General features: G+C 40.4%; 1 protein-coding gene and 1 long non-coding RNA gene across 2 annotated transcripts in view; one reads left to right on the top strand and one right to left on the bottom strand.

The window, feature by feature from the left end:
• The window catches only part of SLC12A1 (solute carrier family 12 member 1), a 77045-nt gene that overhangs the window by 15906 nt on the left and 43613 nt on the right, over positions 1-17526 (top strand). The window contains 9 exon segments of the mRNA XM_032481244.1: positions 1059-1154; positions 2901-3040; positions 4119-4229; positions 6156-6267; positions 7826-7953; positions 12969-13053; positions 15155-15306; positions 16406-16513; positions 16835-16958. Of these exon segments, the coding sequence (XP_032337135.1) occupies positions 1059-1154; positions 2901-3040; positions 4119-4229; positions 6156-6267; positions 7826-7953; positions 12969-13053; positions 15155-15306; positions 16406-16513; positions 16835-16958 (1056 nt within the window).
• On the bottom strand, positions 7889-16399 carry LOC116664119. Its single transcript, XR_004320469.1, has 3 exons — positions 15484-16399; positions 11691-11855; positions 7889-8016 (listed from the first exon to the last, which is right to left on the bottom strand). It is a non-coding gene; the product is annotated as an uncharacterized LOC116664119 (long non-coding RNA).

Below are 17526 nucleotides of genomic sequence, written 5' to 3'. Positions count from 1 at the left end.
TTTTTTCCCCCTGCCGGGCAAGAGAGATGCAAGAAAAATGGAGAAGGATTTAACCTTCGTCAAACCCGCCAACTTTCTCATTCAGGTTCCTCTCAAGCAAGAGAGAAGGTCAAATGTTATGTTTTCTCTTTTCGCAGCCAGGGTAGTTTCTGTCCCAGGACACCAGCGTAAGTCAACTTTTTTCCTTTCCAGAGCTGCATTTTAGGCTGTGTTTACTTTCGGAAACCATCCTTCATCATAATGAGCAGTTCTCCGACTTGATCTTTACGCCAGGCAGACCAGTTTCTCCTCAGCACACAGGAACTCCATGGGGGCCCAAGGCTTGGAGTGTGAAAACTTAAATTCAAAGCAGTATAGTTTTTACAGCAAATAGGGAATCGCAGGAGGAAAAGTAAAATGTACTATCTTCTATCTTTCATTGCTAACAGGTCTTGGAGTTCTCATAATTCTTCTTTCCACCATGGTAACTTCTATTACTGGGTTGTCAACTTCTGCAATAGCAACTAACGGGTTTGTTCGTGGAGGTAAAATTTCTAAGATATCTAAATGCTCTCATCACTTGCTACGGGTAGGCAAATTTTTTTTTATATGCTTCATTTTGATGGGAACAAGAAAGTAGCCTGATGTTACTGAATCCTGACTAACTACTGGGATGAGCTGGATGCAGAAGGAAACATAAGGTATTGTGAGTACAGTCCTGGTCAACTCTGGCAGCTGTGGTCTCTTTTCTAATGATTCTCTCTGGCACATTGCAGGTCCTGGTTTCCAGATGCTCAAATTCCTTGGGTAAATGTTTTATTTTTTCAGTCTGGTGCACACCCCTTGCTGGCTTTTCTTGGAAAACGATTCCTCGACATGGCTTCAGTGTTAAAGTTTAGTACATTTCAGGTGCTTCGTAGACCTTCCTAGACCTAGATGGAGTGAGATCTTTTAGAACATTTCAGGTTTTTCATGCGGAGACTGATCCTTCCTTGACAAGATTCAGGCTGTGACCTCCTGAAGTCGTGGTGTCTTCTTGAAGGACTGGAGCCAAACACCTGTCTTGGGGGATTTTTCAGGTCTCGGAGTCATCATCATTGGCCTGAGTGTGGTAGTGACAACACTCACAGGTATTTCTATGTCTGCTATTTGCACAAATGGAGTAGTAAGAGGAGGTAAGCCAATTCATTTACTTGTGACTACAAGCTTTGGTTATAGAGTGATGTCTAGAGTTAGTTTAATGTTAGAAGTAAAATTTGCGTGTTGAGAATTAGCCCCCAAAGCCTTAAAACAGAACAAAATAATCCAACAGTTAAACAGCAAGTTGAAAGTTTCTTTTCAACCAAAGTTAAGAGATCATCAGAAAAGACTTTTTTGCCTATTTCTTGTGATTAAACATGTTTATAAAGTAAAGAATGACCAGGTGTCTAGAAAGAAAGCAGAGTATTACAGTAAAAAATATGGTTTCTTTGTGCCTTGGACGAGCCCACTGGCTCTCTCCCAGGTCCCCTCAGAAGGGTCTCCTCCAGCATCCCAGCTGACACCCCACTCAGGGAACCCTCAGAGTTCACCCCAATACCATACTCCTAATGGCCAAAAGCATGAGGAGAGTCTTAAAAAGAAAATAAAAACAAACAAATAAAGCAAAGAGTTCCTTTCAAATTACCCAGGAACAAACAGGCCTTAGCAGAAAAGGAGCAGGCAGTTTATCACTGTTCTAACTTGCTTTCTTCCCCTTCCCATTCTGTTTTGGCTCCTTGGGTCTCTACTTGGGAATTCTACCCAGGTCTCCCTAGCATAGGCCTGATAAAACACCATCCTACCCACAACACAGCTCCTCTCACAATTGCTGCCTCTCTCTCATCTTGACCAAGCCTAGTAACTGGCTGCTAATTTATTTAATGTAATCAGGACAAAGGATGTAATGGGGATTTGCCCCCACAAAGACAAGTTTACATTTTTAGAGAGGGTTCTGTCCCCTTAACCCAAAGGAGTTACTAGAGTGGAGGTAATCGTGAAACTCTTTTCAGTGAAAGATTGTTTTGGTTGTAGGTAGGGGTGTTCAGTGTCATTCCCCTACCAGTTCTGTCCATGTCTAAGGCTAGTCAGTAGAGGAAGTCATTAACTCACTACGGTCTGTGACAGCACCTAGTTATCTAGACATCTCGTCATTGTTACCTTCAGTAACCTGCTCTCAGCTCTCCCTGGGCAGTTGACCGTTCTGGCTCAGCCCTTCCTGTGCACAGACGTACACAGCCATGTGTAAAACTACCTTTTCAAGGTCTGAGGGAGGAGCAAAGATCCCAAGCCCTCCCTACCTGTCTTCCCTCCCATTTGCCGCCCCATACGCATGTGGGTATCTGGCAATAACCATGCTTCTTGAGCTAAAACTATAAAAACCAAGTCTGATTTATAGAGTGGATAATACATAGCACTATACAGGTGCCTTTTTTATGTAGTAAATATGGACCAGAAATTATACCAGAAAAGAAGTGAGGATGACAATGATAAACTTTACCCACTTCGTTTTCTGCCCAGGCCTGCCTATTCCTGGAAATGTGGGCTATGAAATTTTACTTCAGTTACATTATTGATTTGAATCCTCCAATGAAGTTTTTCAAAAGATAAAAAAATTGGGGCCATAAAGTTTGCTGTACTCTAATCTGTAGCATTTGTGTATTATATATGTCAATGAATTATTTAGTCAAGATAGTTCTATTGTAGATTATATATAGTATACAAAGGAGGGCTAAGTTATTCATTAAGGTGCCACAAGATTTCTCAAATTGTTAGGATTTATACAATTTTTTATTAGGATAGATGGTATTTTAAATGTTCTCAGACATTAAGAATTATTTGGTTATATAAAGTCAGTCCCCTAGCAGCTCCTCAGTGTGAAGCATGTTCGTTTCTTGTTCCAGGTGGGGCCTACTACCTTATTTCCAGAAGCTTAGGGCCGGAGTTTGGTGGGTCTATAGGCTTGATCTTTGCTTTCGCCAATGCAGTGGCTGTTGCTATGTACGTGGTGGGATTTGCTGAGACTGTGGTCGATCTTCTTAAGGTAATTAAAAGTTTCTTGTTTCTTCAGCTGAGCAAGATAATTTGGTTTAATTTGCCTTTTCAGGGCACTAGGGGATATCATTATGGCAAGATGAGAGGAAGTGGATTTATTCTGCAGAAGGTGGGAGTTGAATATAGTTGAAGGAGCCCTAGGTTTCACATCAGAACTGGCTCAGACACTTAGCAGCTGAGGGATCTTGGACCAGTCCCTCTGTTCATCTGAACCTTGTTATTCAAATCTATAGTATGGGTTAATAATATTGTTCTATGTACTTTACAGAAACGTGGTACAGATCGAATGAAATAATGTACATGAAATACAGTGTAAAATATGACAGGAAAGACAAATAATGGGTATTATTATCAGCAGCAATATTACTATTATGGGTACAGATTTCCAAAGGGAAAGAAAGTTCAAACATTAGAATAACTCACTGCAGGAAACTAGGCATTTTTCAGTTTAGGTGCCCCGTCTGGATGATATACAGGTGAGCACATTACTTAGCTAGTACAGGAGCCAACTTCTAGTCCTCCTTTCATGGTAGTGACAGCATACACTGAATTCAATTGGTAACAGTACCTCCATTCAAAAATTAGATGGATAAAGGAGTGGAGCACATAGTTCATAGACTGCTCTTTGATTGAATAGCATTTATTTTCTGATATTCACATTGGAAAGCACTCACTTTTATTCCTCTAGGATCCCTTTTGACACACAAAGATAACTAGTCACTCTTCTGAAATAAAACATGGCATGTGTATGTACGTGTACTTCTACTTAGTGCTGCGATAGCTTCAAAAGCTGTAACTGAAATTAATCTCTAAAGTTTCCAACTCCTAACCTTGGCTATCGAAGGCCTATTATCACAGGGAAAAAATAATGTTAGATTCTTCATCTTTTCAAATTTATGAGCACTTTATCTTTCTATTATCCTGTGTAGCCCCAGACATTAGTGCATAATATCTCCTCTCCTTACTGCTAAATGCTACAATAAGACATACAAGGCAAAAAAAAAAAAAAAAAAAAAAAAAAAAAGCTAGATCTCTAACCATTTTAATGATTTTTTTTTTCATTCCAGGAGAGTGATTCAATGATGGTGGATCCAACCAACGACATCCGGATAATAGGCTCTATCACAGTGGTGATTCTTTTAGGAATTTCAGTAGCTGGAATGGAATGGGAAGCAAAGGTGAATTTCTCAGAATGATGTTATCAACGACTGCTGGTCAGGTTCCTGAGCAAATGGCAGGAGTAGAAGGAACTCTATATTCAAAAAGAATTGCTATTATTACTTTGTATGGTTAAAGAAGCCAGGTTAGTGCTCGGTGGGACACCAAGCCCTCCAAGCACAAAGTCCAGGCAGTCATAACTCATAGCTCAGGTGATCAGGCCTGTGCTTTGTCCTTCTTTACGCTATAGTCACAGGGACACAGCCAGGAAGACTGCTGCCATCTTCATGCACAGACCCTGTATGACCACAGCAATAATACATGCTGGAAGCCTGCATCTTTTAATCGCATGCCTGGTATCCCCTTCCAAGCTGGCTATGAGTGCTGAAGCCCACAAAAAGTGGCAAGTGTGTTGGGAGGAGATAACAGAGGCAGAAACTATCATTCTTCTCTGAAACCCAGTACTTCAGCAGCAAACGCAAGGGCATCCGAGAGCCTGTAGAGAGTAGAGAGTGTCTGGATTTAACTATTAGTAAGCCAGTTAGTAAATTTCTCAGTGATGCGGAGCATGTCTTCTGCTTGCTCTGCAACTCTGTGCAGTCACTAGTTCAACTGAAACTCCTATGTTCCTATGTGCCAGGAGGTACAGTCACTAGACCACAGGTGGTCACCAGAAATGGAAAGATGGCCAAAGCCTGCCACGTACATATGGCAATGGGAAACATTCCTACGTGGCATTCACACATTAAACAAAAATTGACCAAGTGCTTAGCGTGTCCTGGGCATTCTGCTGGGCACTGGATATTCAGTTGTGACCCACACAGGCACAATCCCTGCCATACTTGAGCATATGGTCTCTGGGGAGATGAGTAATAAACAAATAGATAAACAAGTAAATATAGAATGGTAAATTGTGAAAGTGCTATAAAGGAAATAAACAGGGCACTGAGACAGAATATAACAGGGGAAACATAAGTTACATTATTCCCTGAGGGAGGCAATATAGTTTCATGACAGTACAGGGTAGAATTTAAAGCTCCAGCTCTGTGGTTAGAGTGCCTGCACTTGAATCTGGTTTATGTCTATATGTCCCTTAGTAAATTACTTAACCTCTCTGTGCCTCAATCTCTTTATCTTTAAAATGATGATAGCAGAATTATCTACTTCATGTAGTTGCTGGCGGTATTATTTACCTGAAAGAATATCGGTAAAGTTAAATCTGCATCTGTTATATTGTAAGCCCTTTGTGAACATCAGCTGTTACCGTTTAGATTCAATGGTCAAGGAAGGCCTCTCTGAGGAGGTAACTAATACATAACAGATGAGAAAAAGAAATAGCTTTACGAAGGGCAGAGACAAGTGTGTTTCTGGCAGAAGGAATAGCATATGGGAATGCCAAGCCAGTGAACACCTTGAAATGCCAGAGGGAATAAAGAAAGGTGATTTGACTGGTCAGCCTTGCAGATGGCTTGTGCTGGGCACACACTGGTGTGGTACCCAACATCAGGCGCACTAGGCATCATGGGAATTCTCTGAATCGCTTTGTGTTCTCATACTCCTTCTGCATTTAGTACTGGGAAGGGGAGGAATCCACAGGAGCTCTGCCTAGGAAAGAAATCAGTTCTATCAGTGTTAAATCATTTGGCTCCATTTATATTCCTAAGGTCACTGCAGTAAGTTACCCACTTAGTACTTGGAATGCTCTTGAATGTCACCTTCCAGTGCCCAAGGGCAAGCACCCATTGAAAATATAACATCTACACTCAGGGCAAATAAGGCTTATTAAGATGGCCATTTCATAAGGACACACTTATTACCTAGATGGTAGAGTCTTAACTGGAATTATCAGATAGGGTCTTTCTTCAGTGGGCACTTAAAACTTTTACAATTATGTAAAACGTCGTTAAATAAATCTAATTTGCCCTCTTGTTACTTTATCATTCCAGGCTCAAGTGATTCTTCTGATCATTCTTCTCATTGCTATTGCAAACTTCTTCATTGGAACCGTCATTCCATCCAACAATGAGAAAAGATCCAGAGGTTTCTTTAATTACCAAGGTATATATGACAAATAACTTCCTTTGCAATAAACAGCTCTCCCTTGCCCACCCCCATCCCCATCCCCATCCCCATGACCCCTACCCCAGCCACTGGAATCCCAGTGTGATCCAGAGAAGAGTGTGGGGTTGGAGTCAGGAGAGCCTGAGACAGACTCATCTACTGCTTACCAGCTGGACAGGTAGCCTAACATGATTGGGTCTCAGATTCTCCTACCAAGAGGGAGGCGATAATAGTAACCTCCTCAGGGGACTTTGAAAGCGAGTAAGATAGCAAATGTTAAAGTGCTTTGAAAACCTTTAAGTGCTGACATATTGCAGACTCTGTCAAATAGTAAAAGTAGAGTGCACGTGCAAGAAAGAGAACATAGCTCAGACAATGTGTCCAACCACTGAGAGCGCCAAAGTCAAACATACTCATTTTTAATTCCTGATAAACTTTTTTGTCCCTTGCTTTCATATAGCATTACCTAACTGAGCATCACTGTCAGGTTTTTAACCATAAAAGATTGTAGGAGCTATTAATACAGCATCCTGTGATAACGGCATGGCGCTGGGCTTGAAATTGAACTTCTCTCTTCTGTTCTACTCCACCCATCCACCCTTTCCTACCTTCCTACTCAGCTTACTCTAGAATCCATTGCTGAGGGCTTTTTTATATTTGCCTTCATTATTTTACTCAGTTGTCAGTATGTTTCCTTTTTACATCACATCACTTCTTTCCTCCTGGTTCTTTCTCTTTGTAAAGATTGTCTTGTTTGCTTTGCAAGTTGCCATCCTCTCTCTTTTGATTCTTTTCCCATCTTCCAGCTCCTGCTGTAATCTTTATGATGTTTTAAATTTTCTTTCCTTATTTTTGCATCACCCTAGATTCTTTGGTTCACACTTTTCTTCCTTCCTTTTCCTTTTTGTTTTTCTTCTAGATTTTTTTCCCCTTAAGTAATTTGGTGACAACCTGTGGGATATTATTATTTTATGACCAAAGCTCCTCACTCTATAGTCTCCCATACATGAGAATTTGGTGTAAGAGTCTAAGATCCAGTCTCTACAAACGAGGCGCAGGAAGGCTAGAACATCAGTAGCAATACTGCAAGAGAGCCTCACCCACATGTTTCTCCTACAATTTAAAAAAAAAAAAGGCTAGAAAAGCAGTGTGTCGACTAACATGTGCATGCATGTGAGAATGTAGTTGTATGTGTGTAGGGCAATGTTGTGTGGGATATTTGTGAGTGTGCCAGTATGGTCATGAGAGAATTTTCCATTTCCTTCTTTCTTAGTCTTCTAGATCCAGAGATTTCAGATAGCCTTAGTCTGTGTGTGTGTGTGAAAATTACTGATTTTTCAGAACATGCCCTAGAGATCTGAAAGCCTGTGGCAAGTATCTTGACTCCTGGCAAATATTAACATGAGGTTCTTCAGGAGCACACCAACATCTTCAAGCTCATCCCATCTAGATTACAGATCACGTCTGCATCCAGGGCTATAGAAGCCGAAAGTAACTTTACCTCTTACCTGTGAGGAACGTCTCCATAATAATTTCCTCATTATTTGTGTTGCAGCGTCAATATTTGCAGAAAACTTTGGGCCACACTTCACAAAAGGCGAAGGCTTCTTCTCTGTCTTTGCCATTTTTTTCCCAGCAGCAACTGGGATTCTCGCTGGTGCCAACATCTCAGGAGATTTGGAGGTATGTCATTTCCTCTGCTTTGTAATTCTGGGAGGTAATGGTGCAGTTGGGCAGGACGAGGAGCTATAGATATCAACAGTGACCGTGTTTCTCTACAGATTTCAAAAATGTAAGATTCTGCAAGGTTTCCTAGGTATTTAAAAGCTCTCTCTTTTAATGACAAATGTCACCGCCAAGCTGTCCTATCCCAGACAGTTAATACAAAAGTCTTATTCAGTGATACCGGAAGGGCAGAGTATATCGACTGTGCCGTATTTCCAACAAAATGAACATAGTTCAGCGAAAAAAATATCAGAACCACTCTTTCTTTTTTAAACACTTAATGAACAAGAACATGGCATATTCAGGAAAAAAGCAAAAACAAATCACTTTATCACTGAATACTTATGTCATTAAATTCAGAGATACATTCACTCATTTAATAGGTATTTATTTATTTAGCACTCCACTCATAATATTCTTTGCTAAGCACTGTAAGGAGTATTATATTAGTTAGGATATTAGTTTGAATGTTTTGTAAAAAGTCAGTAACTGTGACCTAAACAAGACAGAAGTTTGTTTTTCTAGTGCATAAAAATTCAAGGCCATAGGCCATCTGCTGGAATAAGAAAGGACTGCTCCAAAAGGTAGCCCAGAAATGCAGGTGACCTCTCTTGTATCACCATTCCCTTGGGGTTTGCCCTCATCTGCCAGGTCCGAGATGACTGAACACTTCCAAGGTCACATTCCAGACCACAGGAAGGGGAATAAGGAGGTAGAGGGCAGGCAGTCCCTGGACCTTGCATGTGTCACTTCTGTTGACATTCCATTGACCAGAATTTGGTCTCTGTAACCTTGCCTAGTAACAAAGAAGACTGGGAAATACAATCTCCAGCTGGACAGCCATGTGCCCAGATAAAATTTTAAAGGGTTCTAGTATTAAAAGGAGGAAGGTGAGAATGGAAATGAGAGGACAATAAACAGTCTCTACCATACACGAAGAAAAGCAGAAGACGCCGGTTTTACCTCAATAAATTTATAATCATCTTTGGAAGACAAGAAATATTTTCAAGAGTCATTGGGAGATATGTATAAATGAAAGCCGTGTGCATTGCCCGAGTGGATTATGAAAAAAAAATAATGAAGAAATAATTACGTTTCTCTCAAGGAAGTAACTTTTGAGCACGAACTTAAGGCAAAGGCTGGATACTGACAACTGGTCAGGAAATGTAAGGGTATTCCAGGCAGAGAAGACAAAACAACAGACAGACATGGGAAAATGGTGAGAACAGTAAGGAGTCTCTCACGGTTCAACTGGAGAAACCCTGACAGGCTGGGTAACTTTGTAATGTAAGGCGAAGGGCTATTGGAGGGACCTGAGCAAGAAATGCTTGCCCTAAAATATAACCACAAGAAAGTGCCTTTGCATAAAAATTTGCCTTTGGTTTTGTTCATTGCTGTGTCCTTGGAGCTAGCAAAGCTTCAATAAATATTTATTGAGTGAATGAATAAAGGCATTTAGATTTGTTACTATTAAGGACTACAGTGCCATGGCCAAGTCTTGAGGAGAGCTATGGCATAAAAAAAAAGAGTATGCCGAGGCGCAGAAAAATTAAGTAACTTGTTACAAATGATTCAAGTAGTAAGTAGTACTGCTTAATAGAATTTAGCTACGGACGTTGAGCTTCTGGTTTTTCAGATTTGGAAAAGTATCAGAGGTAACTGATTTAAATTTCTGTAAACTGTAAGACCACATTTAAATTAAAGCATATTGTGCTTTCTTTAGACTCCCTAGAAACAAGTTTCTATTATTAGATGTCTAGCAGTCAGTTCAGCTCAGCCAACACTTGTTATATTATACCAGGCACCAGAGAAGCAAACAAGAGCTTGATCCTTCTCTCAAAGAGCTCCTGGTCTAAGAGAGAGACAGACTAACTCTGTAGGAGTCATAAGAAGCAAGAACAGAATCATGTCTATGGGAAAGATGAAACAGTAATTGCCTGTCCCCAAAGAAGTAAGGGAAATCTCTCAGAGGAGGGGACACTCAAGCCAGATTTGAAGGGATGAATAGGAGTTCATCAACAGGATAAAGAAGGGAGGGACATTTGGAACAGAAAACATGGACTGTAGAAAGGCTCAGAGAAAGACTCTGCTGTTGGAAATTATTTTATGTGTGGAGTTGGGTATGCAAGTAAAATCTTTTCATCAATATATTAAAAACATATTTGCAAAGGACTGTCTATGTGTCCTAGGCACTCTGGATATAAGCAAAGAACCAGAGGATATCCCGATCTAAAAAGGCAAGGCATAAAATTTCTTTCTTTGAAGATAAGTGCTAACTTGATTTAGGGTTGGTGTATCAGTAAACACTTTTATTTAATCTATCAATCTGTACTGAGAAATCTCTGATTTTGAGGTTACATATAAAGAAAATGAGTTTACATGTGAAGATGTCCTATCATGATTTTTAGGGCACATGTGATCATAGTATTGTAAAAAAATGCATTCATTCTATTTAAAAATACTTTGGTGATTTTACAATTAAGCTCAACTTTTAACATATACACTCTTATATTCTGTTATATAGATAGAATTCAGAGATCTTTTAAACTGCAGACAATGGATTTTGGATATTATCCCACAATTAGCTAGAGATACTAAGAAATTTAGATCAAGAAGCACCATGACTAGGTACATGTTTTAAAGAGAGCTTGCTAGCAGCTTGTGAGGGATGGATTAGAGGGTTGGGGGTGACAGATAGGGAGACCAGAGGCAGAAAGATCATTTAGAGGATATCACAGTAGTCTGGACAAGAGATGACATGAGCCTGAATTAAAGCCATGGCAGGGAAGTGGATCAGAAGGGTCAGCTTTTGTTAGAGTTAGAAGAAGTGGAAGGGATGCTTTTTTACTATGATTTGCGGTAAGAAAACATTATACATCACAATCAAGCGCCCACATACAAAAATTTTCCCCACATAGTTCTTTACTTTAACACAAATGATGTCTTCTGATATTTTCACATTAGTTCTATACTACTGTGTTCTTTTAATGCTGGCTGCAACCTACTGAATTGATTCCATGGTGAATAGAAGCTCAGATTTGGCCAATGGGATTGAAATGGCAGAAGGACATCAGAGGGGATATGTCTAGTGGGTGGCTACATTCATGAGTCTGAAGCTCTGGAGAGGAGCCAGGCCAGGACTGGAAGCCATGGTATGGATGAGTTCATCCAGGTCTGGGCAAGAGGAAGGAGAGGATGGGATGAGATGCAGTTTCAGAGATGAAAGATCAGGATATGGTTGACACTCAGAAAGCAGCAATCTAATAGACTGCTTGTTCTCTGTCCTGAGACAAATGTATACTATTTCATGAAGAAAGGTGAAAGGAAGGTGAGATTTGGGGTTACTGCTTGCGGGATGGAAATTAACATTTAGAGTGAAAACTAAGAATCTGTCTAAGTGCTGAGCCCTGTCCAGGGGAAATGTACCCAGAGAAGAAAACTTGAATATTGTGGCATCCTGATTTATTTCAGGTCAAGTGTGACCCTCATGTAAGTCCTCAATAAGAAAATTTAGAGCTTGTAGCAGATAGTTCTAAATAAAAACTAAGTTTTTGTGTTTTAGGTACAAGATTGCTATCCATCTTCATATCTCTTTTCCTTGTCTGTATTTCCTTTCTTCCCACTTGTATCAACTCTTCACGTTCCACTCAGATCCCAAGAAATCGTTAACCAATAAAATAAAATTTGCAACATACCATGAATGGAGATTGAGTGGGGTCCGTTTCAGCCACGATTGCCTTCTTCCTCCTTCTACGTGCTACTCAGTCGCACACACTCGCCACACTCTCTTTTGGAGCCAGCAGATTGGAATGAAGAGGCTGGTATGGCTGGATCCAAACAAATCCTGAGTGCAGATATTCCTACAAGAGTGGGGAGGAATGAACGATTAGAGAGTGGCTCCACAGGGCTGGCTTGCTCCCCTGTGCGGGCAGATCTGCTTGGTTTAGTTACCATTTCCAGCTCTCAGGCTGTCTTCATTCACCGTGAGTTGATTTTCCTGCTGGATTTGATCAGCAGATTTAAGTTAACAAAACAAAGCACAAAACTCAGACTGACAGCATTGATCACTCACCTGTATCCATGAGTCACATGTCCTCTGGTATGGGACTGATGCCTACTGAGATGGTGCTTTCCTCAGTTCAGTATTTATTGACTCCTACTATATGCCAGCACTGTCTTTTGTAAGCAATGAATACATTGCAATCTCTATTTAATAATCCCTGTTAGGTTGAATCCAATTATTTAGAAGTTATGCTGCTTGGAAATTGATTATGATATGATTTAGCCCCCAGAATAGGATATAAAATAGTATGTTATATATGGTGTGAGCTCAGCTCAGTGAATTTATATACATTTATGAGCAAGAGAAAAGCCCATTTTTTGGCAAAATCTTAAATTTGCCTCTTTCTTTATGCCTGGTTATGGAAATTAAATATCTCCCATTGCAGTTATTCCCAAACTAGATTCCAAGTGGAAATTTGAGGAATTGGAGAATTTAGCAGATCATCCTTTTTGCTCAGTCAAAAGTGATTTAAAAAAAAAAAAAGCAAGCTTAACCTAGAACAAAACAAATACACACACACAGATATCGTCAATGTGCCAGGTATGTTTGTATGCCCCCTCCCAATACTTTAAGGTCTGATATACCTACATGAAATTCACGGGAGCTAAAGGGGAGGGAGGGACATTAGTGAGTGAACTAGCTGGTCTACTTTTCTATAAAAACTCCATCTTGGACAGTTAGAGAGCTCTTCTTTTCAGTGCAAAGTTCTACTGATTCTTTATTCATCTAAACACCTTGTCTTCGTCTGAAAGGAACTGGAGCTCACTATTTCTCAATTTCTTCATTTTTTTCTGTAGAACTTGCTTCAGGAAGGGTAACCTAAAATTCTGAAAATACATGAATAATTCCAAGTGATGTCTGCTTCTTATTCCACTCTGTCTCCTCACTCCTCTACATTATTTTTTCAAAGGATCCCCAAGATGCCATCCCCAAAGGAACCATGTTGGCCATCTTCATCACCACTGTTGCCTACATAGGAGTTGCTATTTGTGTAGGTAAGTTGTGTGTCTCTGGTGTTGGGATGCCTGAATTACAGGGGGTCCAGTTGTTTTTCATGTCTAGAGGGCTTTCCATGGAACATAAGTAGACATTTTTTTTTTAATAGGCAACCATTTTAATTCCCTTCTTGGATGTTCTAGGGGTGTGAATGCAATTAAGCTGAACACAGATGTCTCCGAGTCAGGGATAGTGCAGAGGTAATCAGATTGCCATTCTACCTGAACACAAAAAGGATCCTGTTTTGCTACTCTGGGTGGTAATTTCACTGCCAAGGAAGCCACTACTTCCAGCATCCACCTCCCTTGCCCTTAGGAGGCAGGTGAGGAACAGAGTAAGAGAGAAGAAACACAAAACAAAAACAATGACAAAAGACTTAAGAAATTATGAAAGTTACAGAATTGATGACTCTGTCTCCTCCTTGCACTGCTGTCCCTACTTGGAAATGTCACTGTCACCAACTGGCAGGCAATCAGAACTACACCCAGCTGCCAGCAGTGTGGGCGGCCAGCCCCCACATTGCTCAGTGAGCAGAAAATATATGGATTTGCCTGCTGTTCTTAAGCTGACTTTTGTTCCACCTGCTGCCTGCAGCCACACCTCCACCTGGTTGGGGGTCACCTCATGCTTATGCCGTTATTGGAGAGGAAGGAATGTGGAACATTCAGAGAAGAAAACTTTTCTATGCACAGAGATACAGCTCCAGGCTAGACTCCTATGGAAGCCCAGATGGCCATTTAAGAACAGGCTGTCAGGGTACTTCTCAGGGCTATATAAAAGGGATTCCTGCACTGATTATTTTAAATGGCTTGTTCAGTGGGGAGGGTATAGCTCAGTGGTAGAGCACATACTTAGCATGCACGAGGTCCTGGGTTCAATCCCCAGTACCTCCATTAAAATAAATAAATAAACCTAATTACCACCCCTGCCCCCCCAAAAAACTAAAATAAATAAATACACAAATAAATAAATAAGTGGCTCATTCAGCTAGAAGATTCTATAATTTTTAAGTATTTCCTGGATTCAAAGAGTATGAATACTATGGCTAAAATTGGGCATCCCCATTGGTACCTGTCACTGGGACCTCTCTTAAAACAATCAGCAAGGAATGAGAACTCACACTGGCTGGAGATTGTAAAGCAAAATGAACAGTTTCACTGACTGACATTTAGTTTGTAAAGTATTTATCCTTCAGGTAGTTCAGAAAAGTTTATGTATATTTTACACCAACATTCATATCTTTCAATAATCCTATCAAATATATAATGGCAGAGATTACAGTTAGAAAACTTCATAAGAAAAGCCAGTGATTAAAAGATGTAGCAAGGATCTTTAAAAAGTTCATAACTCCATTTCTGGGACTCTATTCTAGAAAAAGACTTCAAATTACAGAGGAAAAAATTTATGCACAAAGACATTCATAGAATGTTTATAATAGAAAATAACAGAAATACCAAAATGTACAAAAATAATGAAATAAACTGAGATGAATGTTTGATAGAATATTATTTTACCATCAGTATTACTTAGGGAATCTTAGTATTTTATCCCAAGATATTTTCTGCATTATTTAAACAATTGAAATTATATATAAAGTAAGATTATAACTGTTTAAAAACTATGCAGAAATGTCATTCATAGAAAATGAAGGCTCGGTTCTTTAATTACTAGTAATCAATAATGTCATCCTTTGATTCTCTCACAGATGAGGAAATAAATTCTTCTATCTGAAAAACTCCCAATCAGTAGCACTAACCCAGAAATTTGAGTTGAATACATGTTATGTGCAAAGCACTGCTGAGTGCACTTCAGAAAGTAAGAGAGTGTCAACCCCAAGTGTCTCACAGAGGCAGGCAAAACTGCTAGGACTTAAACTGCTCAAGTCAGTGGTAGTGGCAGCCTCTTAGAGACGGGTCGCTCCCAGGCCTCAGAGGATGGGAACTTGCAGGTACCATGTCAAAGGAAGAGCTGACAATGAAGACGGGATAGGCAAAGCACTTGTTCAAAGTCGAAGTCAGCTAAGCATATTTTCAGAAGAAAACCCTTAAGAAAGCAAGACCCTTCATATAAAGAAATGACAAGCCATGGCTGTTTTCCCAGGGGCCTGTGTGGTCCGAGATGCCACGGGAAGCATGAACGACACCATCATTTCCGCGATGAACTGCAGTGGTTCAGCAGCCTGCGGGCTAGGCTATGACTTCTCAAGATGCCGGCACGAACCATGTCAGTATGGGCTGATGAACAACTTCCAGGTTTGAACTTCAAAAAAATGATATGTGTTGCTATTGTTTTCATTTTTAGAACATGATATATAATGAAACTTCTGACTCTGCAACAGACTGGTTATTGACTGATTCGAATTCAGCAAGGAACAATTTACGTGGGACGGAAGGGAATCACACAGGCATTCAATATGTGGTTATACTCACCGTAGTGGGGCGAGAACAGGCAGTTGTAGGGATTGCATCACCAGGGAAAGATTACCGCCTGCCATATGTATCTTCCAATCGATTGTGCAGGATTTCCTGGTGGAGATATGGAGAGGCTTCAATTAGTTAGCACTTGGAATGCATTTCATGCATGGGCATCAGCTTAGGAACAGCCTCTGTGGTAGTCCTGGAGCGCTTGGAGGAGCAAGCCAAGAGGGAAATTGTGAGTAGCAGTGGGGGGATGTAAGCGAGGGAGGAGGTAAAAGGGAAGCTGGAAAAACTGTAGCACTCGAAATATATTAATTTCTCTGAATGACTGGTGAGCAGAGGGAGAAGCAAATTTGTCGTGAAGGCTTTACTCATCTATTTTAACAACCACCAAAGAGAAATTAATTCAGCTGAAGTCATTATTCTAAAATATGACTTAAATTGATAGAATCTCATCATGTCTCAGATCCAAAATTGTGTTTAATGAGCACAGAAAAAGCAAAGGTTTGAAAAGCCTCTCTGTACAGGAAGAACAAGAAATGCTAATGCCTTTAAAAAGATTGGTAAACAGCTGGATCCCTCCCCAAACCTTATTAAAATACTACTTTCTCCTGGATAGAATTTCCCATCGTCTAAGAAACAGATGCCCACAAAAGACAGAGCGGGGGAATGTTGTCAAAATCCTTGAAATCATTTCATTGTTTATTCTTTCCAGTATCTTATATTATTTTTATAAACAACGAGAAGGCTATTTTCACTCTGAAAAAACAACTATTAACTCGAGAATGAAGCAGGGAAAAAAATGTCTTATTAGAAGCAATTAACTTAGAGATTCCAAATCACAGAGAGTGGAGAGGGAAGTATCTGAATAAAAATTTGGCTTAGATTTTTTTTTTCTTGTTGCTGTCTCCTTACTGGAACCTCTCTTCTCAAGGTCATGAGCATGGTGTCAGGGTTTGGCCCCCTCATCACTGCTGGCATCTTCTCCGCAACTCTCTCCTCGGCCCTGGCCTCCCTCGTCAGCGCACCCAAAGTCTTCCAGGTGACACAGGCGCAAGAGCGTAGCTTCTCCCTCCTGCTGTTTGCTGCTGAACGGGGATCAAGCTGAAATATCCATTCTCACCGGCAATCATTTTCCATCATTTTCCGAAACAGTTTAATGTTTGCATCTGGCTCAAATGCTATGTCTGCCACATAGTCAAGATCGATTCAAATAACATAAAGAATGACAAACTACAGTGTTAACTCGTGCCTCATGTTGTGTATTCCTTCATCTTTCCCCAGATCTTCTTGTTTGAATCACCCAGGGAAAATGACTGTGCATAGATATAAATGACGGATTTCTCCTCTTCCTTTCCACTAGGCTCTGTGCAAGGACAACATCTACAAAGCCCTGCAGTTCTTTGCAAAGGGATATGGGAAAAACAATGAACCCCTGAGAGGATACTTCCTCACTTTCGTTATAGCCATGGCGTTCATTCTTATTGGTTTGTAGTTTTCTTGTTCTTACTGAAAGCCAAAGAATTCTTCTGATTACTCATAGGGTTTTCCTTTGAGCTTGAGAAATTACCTGTTTTATGTTTAATACCCCATTTGGGAATGTTGAAGTGCGTCTAAGAAGGAAATGAGAAATCCCCGTGTGTAGAGGGCCTTTGAGGACTCGAGGCAGGCTTTGGACTTTAATCTCTTCTTTGAATCTGAATGTTGGAAATCCATCCAACCAAATGCAACTGAATCCTTCCTCCAATCTGCCCAATATTGTCTAATCCCACGGTCTCCTCCAGATGCCACCTGTCTTTACATCTCCTGGTCTGGCAGCTAGCAAGAGAGCTGAAGTGTCTGTTCTCAAAATGTGGTCTGTTGACCACCTGTGTCAGAATGAAAATCACCTGTGGGTTTGTTGAGGCGCAGACTTGCCAGGCCCAACGTCAGAGTTAGAATCAGAATCCTTGGTGATAAGGACTCTATATTTTTACAAGTTCCTGAAATCCTTAGACCACTAAGGTTTGTGAGTCACTTACCTCAGCTCTTTCTCCTTAAGCAGAAATCTGGGCC

The sequence above is a fragment of the Camelus ferus genome, chromosome 6 (assembly GCF_009834535.1).
Source record: "Camelus ferus isolate YT-003-E chromosome 6, BCGSAC_Cfer_1.0, whole genome shotgun sequence".
In the NCBI taxonomy this organism is placed as follows: domain Eukaryota; kingdom Metazoa; phylum Chordata; class Mammalia; order Artiodactyla; family Camelidae; genus Camelus; species Camelus ferus.
This window is presented reverse-complemented; position numbering and strand designations above follow the sequence as displayed.